General features: G+C 36.4%; 1 protein-coding gene across 10 annotated transcripts in view; it reads left to right on the forward strand.

Annotated features, from left to right (window-relative positions):
- The window catches only part of KIF16B (kinesin family member 16B), a 138,355-nt gene that overhangs the window by 79,601 nt on the left and 44,707 nt on the right, over positions 1-14,047 (forward strand). For 3 of the 10 annotated variants that reach the window (XM_084513119.1, XM_084513117.1, XM_084513113.1), the window contains 4 exons: positions 2,494-2,664; positions 3,500-3,605; positions 4,154-4,204; positions 11,510-11,632. In XM_084513119.1, the coding sequence (XP_084369245.1) occupies positions 2,494-2,664; positions 3,500-3,605; positions 4,154-4,204; positions 11,510-11,632 (451 nt within the window). Of the gene's footprint in view, positions 1-2,493; positions 2,665-3,499; positions 3,606-4,153; positions 4,205-4,377; positions 4,919-5,239; positions 9,841-11,462; positions 11,633-14,047 lie in introns of those variants that run through there. The other 7 variants (XM_084513114.1, XM_084513115.1, XM_084513112.1 and 4 more) reach the window with 6 other exon arrangements.

Below are 14,047 nucleotides of genomic sequence, written 5' to 3' on the forward strand. Positions count from 1 at the left end.
CAAACCAGATGCTTGATGAGAAGAATCACCAAAAATACACTTACCTATAGCAAAACTGATGAACTCTTCTGTATCTTGTTTATTTTAAACTGTTATCAGGAGATAATAGCTCCTTTTTTCACACTGACCTTTAGGTCACTCTTTCCACGTGTAAAGCTACATTGTGTGGATTTTAGTTAGGCTTTTTCAATACTGAGTTATCATTTTGTTGGGGCTATTTGCCTATATTTTTCATAATTGTCTTGAAGAACATGAAATCTAGTTTTCTGCACTGAGCATCTCGCTTGAATAAAGCCAGCTATAAACAACTGGAGGTTCCACAAAAATAGACAGCTTTTTAGCTAGCCCTCAAGATATTGCTGGTTTGTGTAATAAGTGGGAAAAATATGTTGTCAGCTAGAAAAAATATGTTAGAAATAGATTCCAAAGAAGCGAAAAGGTCTGTTTATTTTGTTGTTGTTAACTTTAAAGACCTCTTGCACAAACTGAATAAAACTTTGTAGTCATTCAGTGAGAGGCCCAGGGGCCTGAATAATTTTGTTCGGAGTGTCATTTATGCACTCACACGGATAGCTAACTTTCTATGAATGTTGTGGCAAAAGAAAATCTTAAGATACATGTTAAATACTTCAGACTATTTATATAACACTTGTGCACAAGTGTTCAAGTTTATACTTCCAAGTAAATAATGTCTTGGACCCTGACAAGCATATTAACTGTATGTGCTGCTTATTATTTATCTAGATAATATTTGGTAAGAGCGTGCTTCAGAAAAAGAGGTTCAAATCTCTTAGCTATCTAAAAATATTTAAATCCAATATCCATCTGAAATGTTCTGTGAGCCCAAGGCCATCATAACTGGATAAAATGTTTTTCCAGTTGGCATAATATGCCGGCTCAAAATCCTTTCACCTACAGGGATGACCCCCAAAATGATAACCTGGAGCCAATTCATACTGGAGTTATGCACCCGCACTTTGTCTTTATTGGCAGGAATTTGGGGCTGTAGAATGAGCACAAAGCAACTTCAGAGCTATCTTTGAGGCGATGGGATGCATCGCTCAAAGGGGGCAAGGAGCAATTCAGTGCACTTACTGGCAGAGGCATCACACAGCTGGATAAGCTTATAACTGTAGGAAATGATATCTTTTGATAGAAGGATGTTTACAAATGAAGAGATAAGCTATGTTCCCTTAATATAATTGTGATTTTTGTGGTTAAATTGATTTTCCATAGATGCAAACACTCCCCCATATCTATCAGCCATCTCCCATCCACTTTCCCTCAGGATGCAAGATTGTTTTGCTGCTAATCAAAAGAAACAGATGGCTTCTGGCTGTGCTGCAGAAAGTACTCTAAAAATGAAGTAACAACTCAGCCTGCTTTACTCCTGCCGAAGCCACAGCATTTTTACTCGCTATTCAATTTTCAGTTTTAACCTCCAGGAAGGAATACAGTAGTTGTAGCATTGTACTTCAATTTTGATATTTGCAATTGCAGTTAAAATATTAGAATCCCTACTTTGCATGCTTTCCATTCCTTCTGCAGGAACTTCTATTCTTTTACTCTTTAATTTTCGAGTAACCCCTAGGAAAACAATTACCTTTGGAGACAAAAGTTGTAATGGAAATGAGGAAGATTATTACTGTGTTACTAATCTAATCTCAGCTACATTATAAGTGAAAGCTGTTCTGCAGATTACTTTGTTATAATATAGTTTAATTTGACTAAATGATAAATATTGCAAGAAGTGCTTCTTATTTTATACCAGATGCCTCAGGCATTTTTGGTCAAAAATGCTGTATCTGATTTTACATATTCTATTGTGTGCACAAACCTGGCTGATACGAAATTTATTTGTTAGAGAAAGTGAGGAGGTTTCCATTTCAAAAGGTGATTTATAACGTACGTAAAATAAATACTAGACTTTTTATTTTGTTGGTAAATTTTCAGAAATATATATATGCAGAAAAGAGTAGCTGAAAAATAATGATTTATATGTATAGTACACAGTTTTAAGATTTTCTTACAAATATGCTCTGCCACATTGTTGTCTTGGGTTGTTGTTTTTAGTACTACTGTATTTTGAGTTATTTCATTTTTTTCCCCTATTTATTAATCTACTTCGACCTAGAAGCTAAGTAACTGACGTAATTGGTAGAGTTCTGTAATGATGAAAGTTTTATTCAAATGATCCTATTAGATTAGTTTAGTCTTTCTGAATTAATATTGAATGTGCTGAGTTTAGATACCACTTGTGTTGGAGGATTATGAAGTTGTTTTATTTAGCCTAGCATTGCTGTTGGAACGTGTTTTTTGAGCCATCTCTATTTTCCTATCTAAATATGCTTAAAGAACAATTAGTATGCTTGTATCTTCATAAATATTAATAGTTAAGATTTAACATGTTTCTCAGTGTAAGTACTGCACATCTTTTAAGAACTATGGGAATCAATGGTACCTGAATACAGACAACATGAATTACATTTTAAGATACCTTTGCAGCCTGGACCAGGAAATTCAGCAGCTGAAGCAAAAAATTTATGAGGGTGATGGTGGTCAGAAAGGAAATCATGGAACATTAGAAGAGAGACTGTCCCATACCAATTCCCCTACCAGCCCAACAAAGCCACAGCCACCCTGTGCTCCACTAGTTGATGATAGGTAGGTAACCTGGATTTCTGCAACTTTTTGGTATGAAAATAAATATTTTGAAAGTTCTGTTCTTCTAGGGTTGAACTGGAATTAAATTCTCTAACTGTACCTAAAGAGTAGTCTGGAAATAAAATTAATTTGCTATACTTTAAATAACCAGCAGGCTTATCTGTTGCTCCCGTGCAGTTTGTTTTTCAATAGAGTTTTGTGACTTCTAGACTTAAGTGTATTTAAGTTGGTTTGTGTTTACAGTTACTTGTCTATATGGTATTGCTTTATGTACACTAAAAGCAACAAAATAAATAATTAAGCCTTTTTTAACAGGACAATTGCCCACTATTATTTAAAATCTATGATTTTTCCTCTTCGTTCTTTTTACACTTATACATGAAGTCATTAATACCAACTCCTGGATCATTCTTTCTGTTTGAAGACCAAAAGTTTGATAGTTCAAGTTGCCTACGTTACAAAACTGATAAAAGCAATCCATTAAGTAATAAAAATGCAACCCCAGCCTTCTACTTCTTCCTCATCCATCTTACCTTCACTGCTACTTGTACATAGTTCCATGCAAAGCAGTGGCTTAACCTGTGGCCCATTGAATTCTGTAATTGTGATAACAAATTTGTTAACTTTTGTCTGTGAAATGAACACTTGCTCAAAAATCCACGTTCCTTGAGGGATAAAGATGGTCTAATGTTAGCCTAACAATTTATATTTGTGCAGTGTTTAGGGTTCCTAAGTTAAAAGACTCTCTGAAACGCTTGTCTTAAATTTTATCTAAGAATATACATACATATATATATGTATATATATTTGCTTCATACTTCGCTATGTCTTATAGGATAAATGCCTTTATTGAACAAGAAGTGCAGCGAAGGCTCCAAAATATTCATCATAAAGCTGAGGATAATGATAATTCCCTGTTCTGGTCTACAGAAAGTTTTAAGGTGAGCAGTGACTGGTAGGAAATTCTGACCTTCAATGTACTGTGTGTAACCACTGATTTTATTGTTGGTCAATAGTTTTCATGTTTTCCTGCGCATACTTAAAAATAAATAAATGAATAAATAAAATAAAATAAAATAAAATCAACCAGTAAGTCAGGGCTATCAGTTTTAGATTTTGCTGTTCTTATTTTCTAGTGGCTGTATCATGTTCTATTCCAGTTCTTTTCAATGAGGAGTGTGTAAATGGTAATAAGAAGCTTGCAGGTGGAATCATGATTTTCATTTTATACCTTTAAACTACATGGATAAATTTTCCGTCATAAGAACTGTAACCGTTTACACTGGAAACAAATGTTCATTTAAAAACTGATAATCTGATTCATCTGAGGACTGGCTTGATCGACTTCTATGCCAGTGGTTTAATAAATATAAGAAAACAGTTATTTTTAGCTATTAAAAATAAAATCTCTTCCTATAAATATCTTTAAATGAACTTACACAAGAAAGGCACTTTATTAAATAATCACCTGTACCTTTTTTGTTCTTAGGATAATGAGAGACTTAATAATGGCACTGTTCAGCGCAAACTGAAGTATGAGGTAGGTCATAATTTGTTAGAATGAAGTGGTTGCCTTAAATTATGGCATGCCCTGTAATTAAATTTCTTAATGTTTAGCTGCACAATTAGAATTTTGAATTCACAGCAAGATTAATGGCTAATAGAGACAGCAATTTATTTTTCTAGCTTGCAATTAGTGTTTTTTTTTTTTAGGTTGAGCACAGCTTTTTCCTTATTTGAAAGGTGTATTGTTGTGGATGTTTCTTCCTTGCTTTGTCATGATCTTTATTTGGAACAGTATCCCTTTCCTGATTTTTTAGAGGATAAAAGCATTTAATAAGGAGATTGTTTGAATGCCGAATACCACTGCACGTTTTGTGACTCATGGTAAACTCGCTACTGTATGGATGTTTGTGATGATAGCAGTAGCACTGGGCAAATTTACCTGAATGTCATGAAGGATTAATACATGCCTTCCTAAACTGAGTTTAGATCCCTCCCACTGTATTCGGTTGCTTAACTTGCTGGAAGTGTTGTTAATTACTTGACTCAGGGAGTAATTCCTAAATAGCGTTATGGATTTAAACCTTAATAGGAGGAGGACTGCAACCCCTCTCCTTAGGACATTTTTTTTTCTTTTGGACTTCTCCGCTGTTATTTTTAAACTATCTTGGACTCTTGACATTATCTGTTGCTTGTTTTTGTGCAGTCTTGGATGGTACAGGATTCCTTTTTTGTGCATGTGTGGAAAAATAATAAAGGTCTTATACATTTCTGCACTGTCCTTTGACTTCCCTGTGGTGTTTTTTTTTTTTTGAGTAAAACAGATATAAACCAAGTGAAATGGATACTGTAAAAAGGAAAAGCAGTGGTGGGCTGGGAAGATCAACCATTCCTGAATCAGACCTCAATCTGTTTTGTTTGATTTTTCTCTCTCTAATTTTGGGAGATTATGCAATCGTACAAATTTTGGATGATTGTACAAATGGAATCAAAATCAAATCTGAATTAAAGAAATTTTCAAATCAGAAGACTTCTAAAGACATTTGTTTTCTTCTTTTGACATTTTTAACAGAAAAGTCAGCAGTGGCAGCCACATTATGACTTTCCATTTATTTCTAAAGATGACAAATGTGCTTCTGAGTTGCTTGGAGAAAGCGCAGGAATAACAGATCATAACAGACAGAAGGAACATACAGAGATGTGGAATTTCTTTTCCAGGCTTGGAAGAATCTCCTCCCCCTTTACATCAGAAAAGGCATTTGAGAATGAAAGGGGTAATTCAGAACAGGAGAGCTTTGCTTGTCTCTGTGACACTGAAAGTAGTTTAACTCACTCTGAAAGTAATACTTTAAAGAGTAAGCACGTTCCTTATCAGAACATTTTATCTACTTCTTTACCAAGTCATGACTTAAATAATGTGGCTTACTCACTCTGCAAGTTTGAAAATTTCAATCATTTTGACAATAAAATAATGACTTCTCAGGATTGTGACAGCTCAAGAGCTGAATCCGATTGTTCCCACTTTCAACAGCTGTCTCCTTTAGGATCCTTAATGTGTGCTAATGAGCAAGCTGGTTTTAACAGCTCATCATGCCTTGTCTTTTCTCAGTCTAACATACACTCTGGAACTTGTAAAGAAAACAGACCATTTAAGACAGAGCAACGGGCAATGGAAGACCAGTCTAGTAGTTCTCAGCTTCCAAAGGAAAAAAACTCTGATTTGATCTCTTCCACGTCAATAGGTTCTCATTTGGATGTCAGACCAGAACGCGCCTATGGTCTGGGATATGTTTTCAGTAAGCTTTCCTGCCTTTACAAAGATACCAGCAGTCAGCTGCTCAACAGTACCTTGGTTCCTAAACAAATTAAGGAGTTGGGAAGTTTGTGTGACAAAAGCGAGAGATGTGCACAAGCAGTATCATTAATAAAACATCTGCCACTTATAAGAAACTTGCAAGTAGATGTATTCTTCAAGTCTGATATGAATCAAGATGTATCCCACGCTAGTGATGACACCAAAGCTCGTACTGAAAATGTGCAGCTTGAATCCCCTGTGCAAGAGAATGTCATGATGTGTGGAAGCACAGGAATCTCGGGTGCCCATGTGAGAAAGCCCACTGGAGGATGTGTATGTGGTTGTAAAAATGAAGAGCTGGAAAATAGTCTTGTGTTAAGACAGACATTTCTGCATTTTTCTGATGTCTTTTTGAAACTCCAGGTCTGTTCTCTGGGAAAAGTGCTTGAATTTATGACCCGTGCCCTACCTCAAATTTGTATTAGTATGGAGGAGTTGAAAGGTATCTTTTGGCTCGCTGTTGGCAATTGCAAAAATCCTGATCCAGAACCTGCTTGCTTGCTTTTGTTCAGCTCTGTTTTATATGTTATTGTTTCATCAGTCAAGGAAAACATCTGTCAGAGTTCCTTGTCAATATTTCATGAGGTTCCAGTCATCGCAATAAGGGAGATTCATGTTGGCTTTGCTGGACAGAGTGTGAATCTTCTTTCTGCTGAAGATGATTTGCTCACAATATTTACTTATAACAAGCACTACACTCAAAGACTTTGCCATGACATAATGAGCATTTTGATTTCTACAACAGAGGATGCTGTTTATTTAAATCATCAGCTCTTGAAAGATGATTTGATGCGGATGTCACTTGACTGGACGTCAGAAGTAAATGACTTAGTTCTATCAAACGGAGTACTTTTGACCTGTAAATTCAGAACTATATTAGCTGATCTGGCTTACTTACTCCATGAAAATATGGGAAATATTAAACCTTCATTAGCTGACATTCAAGTAGTGCTGTATGTCACTGTGAAAATAGACTGTGCTAAGCAGAATGTGTATAGATCTTTGGTTCTTACAACTACTCATATAGGTCTCCTAAGGGAAAACAGTAACTTTTATCCTGCACCTAACCTTTTGGATGCTTCATGCCAGCGATCACAATTTGACAGCCTTCAGTTGTACAGTTTGAAGGATATTCGATGTGTAGTTTTGCCAGACAAAGAGAATTTCACAAAAATTGAGCTTGTGTTTTCTAGAAGGAGCAAGGTTGGATCTGATTCAGGAATTGGTTTTTCGAAATACTGTGAAAAAGAAATAAATACTCAAATGACAGTCATCCCATCAATTCTTCAAAGCAGTTTGCATATCCCATCGGAAATCTGGAAATTAACATTCAGTTCAAGTGAAGAAGCCATTTGGCTAATTATGCATCTGACTAGGTGTTGAAATCGAAATACATTTAGATACATTCAAAATAGGAGGCTAATGAATATTGATAAAATACTTTTTTTTTTTTTTTTTTTCCCATCAATAGGCAAAAGAGTCCTTTGAGCCTTTAAGGGAATGCCTTAAAGATGTGTACACGCATCTTACCAAAAACCATTATTACTTGATTGCTTACTTTTTGTGTGTTTCTAATATGCTGTATGTACATTTCCTTGGGAAGGTGAGGAAATTAAACAGTTCTATTTAAAGTGGTATTGGATCAAAACTATAATTACAGCTGTGTCTTCTGATTTCCATTTTGGCTGTTGTTTTTGGCTTCCTCCATCTCCTATCCATCTTAATTAATGTCTTCTCCATTCCTTCTTGATTGCCTTTTCCTTAATCTTTCTGAGTATCTTTGTTTTTTATGCTTCGCATCTGTTTCGTGCCCTTGATCTCAATGCTTCAAAACATTTGCAATAGATGTCTGAAACGTAAGGTGTGTTTAAGCCTGTGGTACATCACTATGTGGTGTTAATAGTAAGGATGTTTATGGCTTTCATTCTTAAAATTTTGGGAAGAACACTATTGGCAATTCTTTTCTGCTTTAGAGTTTCACAGGATTAATATGCTTCTCGATTAAAGTTTGTTGCAAGTGCAAAAGGAGTTGTGTGGCATGTTTTAAGTCACGTAGGCTGAGGTACCAGGGATCAGTAGATGTACCGCCTCTCTTTTCTCTTGGGTTTCCCACCTTTGCCTACAGCCAAGAGAGTGTAGGCTACATGGAAGCAGTGAGTCAACAGCAGTGAGAACAAAAATGGAGAGAACATCCAATACCCTTTTCCAATTTCCACTCCTCACACCCCGCCACCCCACTCTCCTCTTGCGGAGAAACAAGATATGGCTTTTTTGAGTCATTCCTATCTACTTTGTCCAGGCAGTTAACTTGTACTCTCACGAATGGAATGCCTTACAGTCCTATGATATGAGTGCGTTAGAAAAATGTGATGTTAAAATGATGGAGGTTAGAGAATGTAAGCAGACGTTATGCTTTGGCTTTTTGACCTTTGGTCACACCATTATAACTACAGTAAGACAGCCATTTCAGGTTTATGATTTGTGTACATGTTTCTCGTGATGTTAAATGGATAGCTAGCAACTGGGGATACTGCCTGAAGGGTGGAGCAAAATTAACCCTAGAATTGTTTCCATATAATGTGTCAGATAACTGGCCTGAATTTCCTCCCTTTCTCATGTTTACCGGTGGGGTTGATGATGCTGTGAGACTGCATCTCTTTCTGGCTATTTAATATCACGTACCAAAAAATAATGAAACTACCGAAAATAAATAGAAGATTTCCACTTGTCAAGGCTTGCCTCGAGCTCAGTAAAAAGTTACTCCTAGCTGATGTTCAGAAGATAAATAAGCCATTGTTTCCCATCTTTTGTTTTTTCCCTTGCAATGGGAGCCGAATACCTTTGGATCCTGTTGCTTGAATGTGCCATCTGCCTTGTTGGAGGAAGATGGTCCTTGGCAGAAAAAATGGTGGCATCTAATCTGAAATTCTAAATGCTGTAAACATATTGCCAGGAGAGGTGTAATCTTCTACCAGACAGTTAGACTTCAGTCTCTCTACTAGTAGAAGAATGTTTCCCATTTGTTCTTACCATACGTTAAGACATGATAATGTAATTCACTTGATGCTTAAAAGGACATAACTTGCTTTGGATGGGAAAGTCGTGTCTGGAAAGATGAAGGGTGGTTTGGATAGCAAGCTGTGTTATGACTAATAAATAAATAAATAAACAAATAAATCACAAACTTTATGCTACCTAAAGCAATTCCAAAGATGAGGGCAAAATGTGTCGTTTTACTTTGATGTATAGTTTTTGTTTTTAACAACAAATATATATATATATATACACACACACACACACACACAAATGTCTCACAGACCATGGAGTAGACACATTTTGTTGGAGTGGAACATCACAGCAGCCCACTTAGAGCGTGGCTCCCTTACTCACAGTGTTAGGGCATTTCTTCAGTCTTGCTGAAAGTTAACTTGAAGCATGGCACTGTCTGTGAGGATGGTCTTAAATCAAGGCTGCTAAATGACAGCAATTACTGTAACTAATTGCTTTTCAGATGATGCCCCACATTTTAAAAAATGTTTGTGCACGTTATGTTCTAGATAACATGATTTTCTTCTTTGTTTTGAAATCTAGCTTGCTGGATATTATGCATTTTTATGAAAAAAAAAAAAAATGACTTCACTGCAATATCTTTTATTCCACTGTAAATTAAACATAGCATAATGATGGATGTTTATCACTATCAAAGAGTTATTTAATGTATTAGGACATGTTTTTTACAATGCATTGTGTTTGAAATTATTCTTCTACTAGCTGTAATAGTTTCCTGAAAATGATTGCCAATAAATTACATGTTGACAGAGGTGGTTTTAAGAGTGACTTTATGGTTTTCTTGTTGTTTTAAAATGGATCATGTTGTTGTCAAGGCAATGAACTCCTCTTTCCCCCAAGGAAGGAAGTGCTTACATTTCTACACCCCATAAAGCAGAGAACTTGAAAAAGCTAGGAACTTGGGGAGAAGTGAAAGAAAAGCAAAATGGAGGGAAGAAAAATTTTGTTATGTAAACAAAGATCGTTTTTAAAAAAAAAAAAACAAACAAACAAACAAAAAAAAAAAACTTCAAACCCAGCCTTTTTGTTTTAAATATTCAGTAAAGAAGAATATTTGTGGAAAACAACTTCTAGCTAAAAGCAGTTGACTGAAACTAAAACTCCCCTCCTTTGTATTTTCTTTTCCAATACTATTAATGTTATCATTAAGGAAAACGGCAGTTATAATTGACTACTAACAAAATAATGAGATAGCCTGTCTTCTCAATAACCTGATGAGGATTTTAAAAAGTTATCTGTAACAGTACTCAGAGGGGCATCTACCCATGAGTTTCCAACTCTGCTGCTGCTGCTTTCAATAGTATCACGAAGTATAACGTGTACTTGGTCACTGAGAGTTGCTACAGAGAGGCCAAGCGTCATGAAGCAGAAGTGTGAACCACATTCACATTTCTGGACAGTGTTAGACAAGACTAAAGGATTTTGACCAAGCAGTATGTCTACTTGTCTGTGGTAGTTACTAAACTACTGAAAGTCAATGTTGAGAATACAGTTATGGATGAAGTGATGGATAGCATCGCTAAAAACAAACACGTAGTGTGGCCATAAGTTTAAAGTGATAGTGTTTCAATTTTTTTAACTTATATTTGCAACGGTGTTGTTGCTTCTTTAAGTACGGTTAAGGTTATCAGACCAAGACTCAGTTTTTCAATTGAGTTAGTGGATGACTTCATAAAGGCAGATTCTACTTTTATTCCCTACAAATGGTTATGCTACTTTTTGGACGCTGTCACTGCAAAACGTTGAGCTTTTCAATTGCAAAATTATTTTATTGTCGACAAAACTTCACAATTAGAAATCCTACCTGGCTGTCAGACCAATGTACCTTTGTTACAAGTAACTCCTTGTAGCTCTGTTCAGACATTGTAAACTTATACCTGAGTTTTCTATTATGAAATTTAAAGGAAATGGTAGGAAACTGTTTTGAGAGTGGATTACTAGGTTATTGTTTAATTGTAAAGTGACTTTGGATTTGTCCAAGATCTTTCTTAATTGCCTAGATCCCCTACAGCTTTGCATATTTGAAACAGATTTTTTAATATAAATACATACAAAAAATAAAGGCACGATTTGTATATGTGTTTTTTCAAAGAGGGTTAATAAGTCTTCTGTTTCCCTTTATTTTTGATATTTAAGCTGAAAATGCCTTTTGAAAGAGTAAGTGCTATTGTAAAGGAATTTCACCTCATATTTTTCATGCATAACAAAATGCTAGGGCTTGCTTACAAAAGCAGATCCATTTTGTTTTCAGATAATTCCTTCATTTTCAAAATAGTTTCTGCCACCTTCATACTCTCTTGTCCCAGCTCTTCTGGCTTCGAATGTTTTCTTGTTTTTTAGTGAAGTTTTTTTCTTCTTCTTCTTTATGTAGTGATTTTGGTTTTCCTTTGTTCTCCCTATTTGGTATGCATATGAAAGCGGATGGTCTGTCGTTCTCTGGGAGCAAATCCAGATGACCTAAAGGACCCAATTAAAATTAGTATTCCGCGCTATGTCCTGTGTGGGCAGGGAAAGGATGAACACTATGAGTTTGAAATAAAGGTAAGTGCTTTTCAGTTGCTTCTCCTTGATGTTTTGTATTTGTACAACAGTAGCATCGTAGTAACAATAATAACAGAAAAATATGTTTTGTTTAAAAAGTTAGCTCCTAGTTCTCTCTGTCCAGTCACTGATGTTCTCTCTGACAACATCACATTTAGCAAAGGTGGAACCAGCAATAGGAAACACGCCTGAGAACCTCCAGATTCCAGAAATCCCCTTACTAACCCCAAGGAAACAGATTCCAAATGTGCAATTTTTGTCCTTTGTCTGTGTGGCCTCAGTACTGTGAAATATGAGACGAGGGGTTGTGATAAAGAATACATGATACAGGATACTCTCAAGACAAGTATTTTCTAGATGGGTCAGTTGTTCGCAGCAAGTTGGTGGTCAGGCTCTTTGGATGGACATTTCCAGGTCTTACTGAGATGTAAGTGGAAGGTATAGAAATTTATTAGACTTGAAATACTTACCTGTAGTAATGAGAGCCTAATTTAAGTATTTTTCACTTATCCACAATAAGAGGTCATTTCTGGCCCTTGGTTGTTCTGATTCTTCATTTACAATAGGTCTCCCTTCTCCAAACTGTTATCTCTTTCCCCTCCATTCTAGTGTCTTTCTCAGCTAATCTCCTGTGCAGAAATGCTGGAAAAAAATGCATATTCATTATGTTTCCTCTGGTACTAAGCCAGTGTTTTTTCAAAGCAAGATGTGAAATCTAATTGGAAATGTGCTCTCAGTGCATGTGGACACGTAGCATAACTGATGTACATGGCATCAGGGACTGAATTGGCAGCCTTCTTCGCTGAATGTACTGCCAGATGCTTCATTAGGTGGTGAAAGTTGGAGTGACCTGCCTTCATACAGTGCAAGGCTGTTTTTGAAGTATGCTTATGGTCTCTTTTGCAAAGTCTTTCATTAAGATGGTCAATTTTAGCTCAGTTTATGCTAATTAAATTTTCGTCTTGAAACACACTACGCTTTTTGTGGATGGAATACTTCCTTCTGCCTTCTGAGTGTTGACTTTGCTGGGGCCAGTGAAAGCCCAGTAGCCATCTGAGATGCTAAGTAAAAATGCATGTGAAACTGCCCCAAGGACTGTTCTAGTTGCCATCTATTTTCAGCAGATAAGGTTTACAAAACTGGTTAATGGTTAGTAAAGGTAAAAAAAAATAAATAAAATGTTTTGTCCTTTTAGTAACAATCAGTGGATTTCTTTTCCAAGTACTCTCCATTCATCCCTAAAACCCACAGAAGCACGTGCAAAGTCCTGGGATAGAGGGATAGTTGAAGAATATATGAAGGAAGACTTGAACTTATTTGGAAGGAAAGGTAATGGGGAAAAATTTAAAAGGAACGTGATTCTTAACTAGCAAAGAACAGGATGATGTCCCAAGAACAGGTACAAATGCGTATGAAACTAGGCTTCAGCAGATGCTGGTGTTTTGTTGCCATGAGGAGCAAGACTTGCAGACTGACCTCTCTGAAGGCATGGAATGACCTGATGCAATCCTGTGGCTGAGAGCAGGGTATATGGAGTGGCTGTTCTCTTCTGTCGTACTTGTCGGTATCATCTTGCTGCTTCTCCTGTGCCATTTCTAGGCTGCCTATGAAAGAAACTGCTGCTTAAATAACTGCTTTGATGAAGTTCAAAGCAAGGGAATGATGACATACAGAGTAGGGAATGGGCTATCACTTTAATAATTGTATTCCATTGCTATCAACTTCCTTAGAGCAATATTTTTATTGCAGCTCCTATGGACCTTAATTTGGCAGTCTTTGGAATATTTCTTACAGATACTCCCTTACACAAATCGATCAGCTGTGTATGCTGCTTTTCATTTGCCTCCAGGTCTATGTCACACTGGGCTGCTTTTGCTGTGGTCAGGATTTGGCTCCAAGCTACAATCTGCAGAGCTTCCACAAACTTTTCTATGTTAAATGTTTTCCCAGCAGAGAAATCTCTGATTTGTCTTTCTACAGGCAGGGAGGAAAGAATGTGTACCTGTTTCGCCCCTTCTTGATGGCTCAGGGTGCAGCGTCAGTTGTTGAAATTATTCCTTATTTTAGTCCTGCTTTACTTTGCTCAAGTTAATTTTCAGGTGATGGCATATTAGATTGTACATCAGTCTGGGGAAGGAGCTGGAGTGGTGTTGATCTCATTCCCTTTGCTGCTATCCAAATGAGCTTTCTTTACCAAGGTTGCTCTTGTTGGGAACATGGGTAGCTGACCATTTGCATGTAACAGCAGAGTTACCCAACAAAGAATTAAGAGATGGAGTTGCATTGTAAGAGAGTCCCCAAACCTTTGAATCCTACATATCTCAGAAGTATTTTTTCATCAGCAGATGTTTCTAATCGTTGTAGATAAATGCTGGCTTATTGCTGTATAGAGAAACAAACCTGAAAAATATTCTA

The sequence above is a fragment of the Aythya ferina genome (assembly GCF_964211825.1).
Source record: "Aythya ferina genome assembly, chromosome: 3".
NCBI lineage: Eukaryota > Metazoa > Chordata > Aves > Anseriformes > Anatidae > Aythya > Aythya ferina.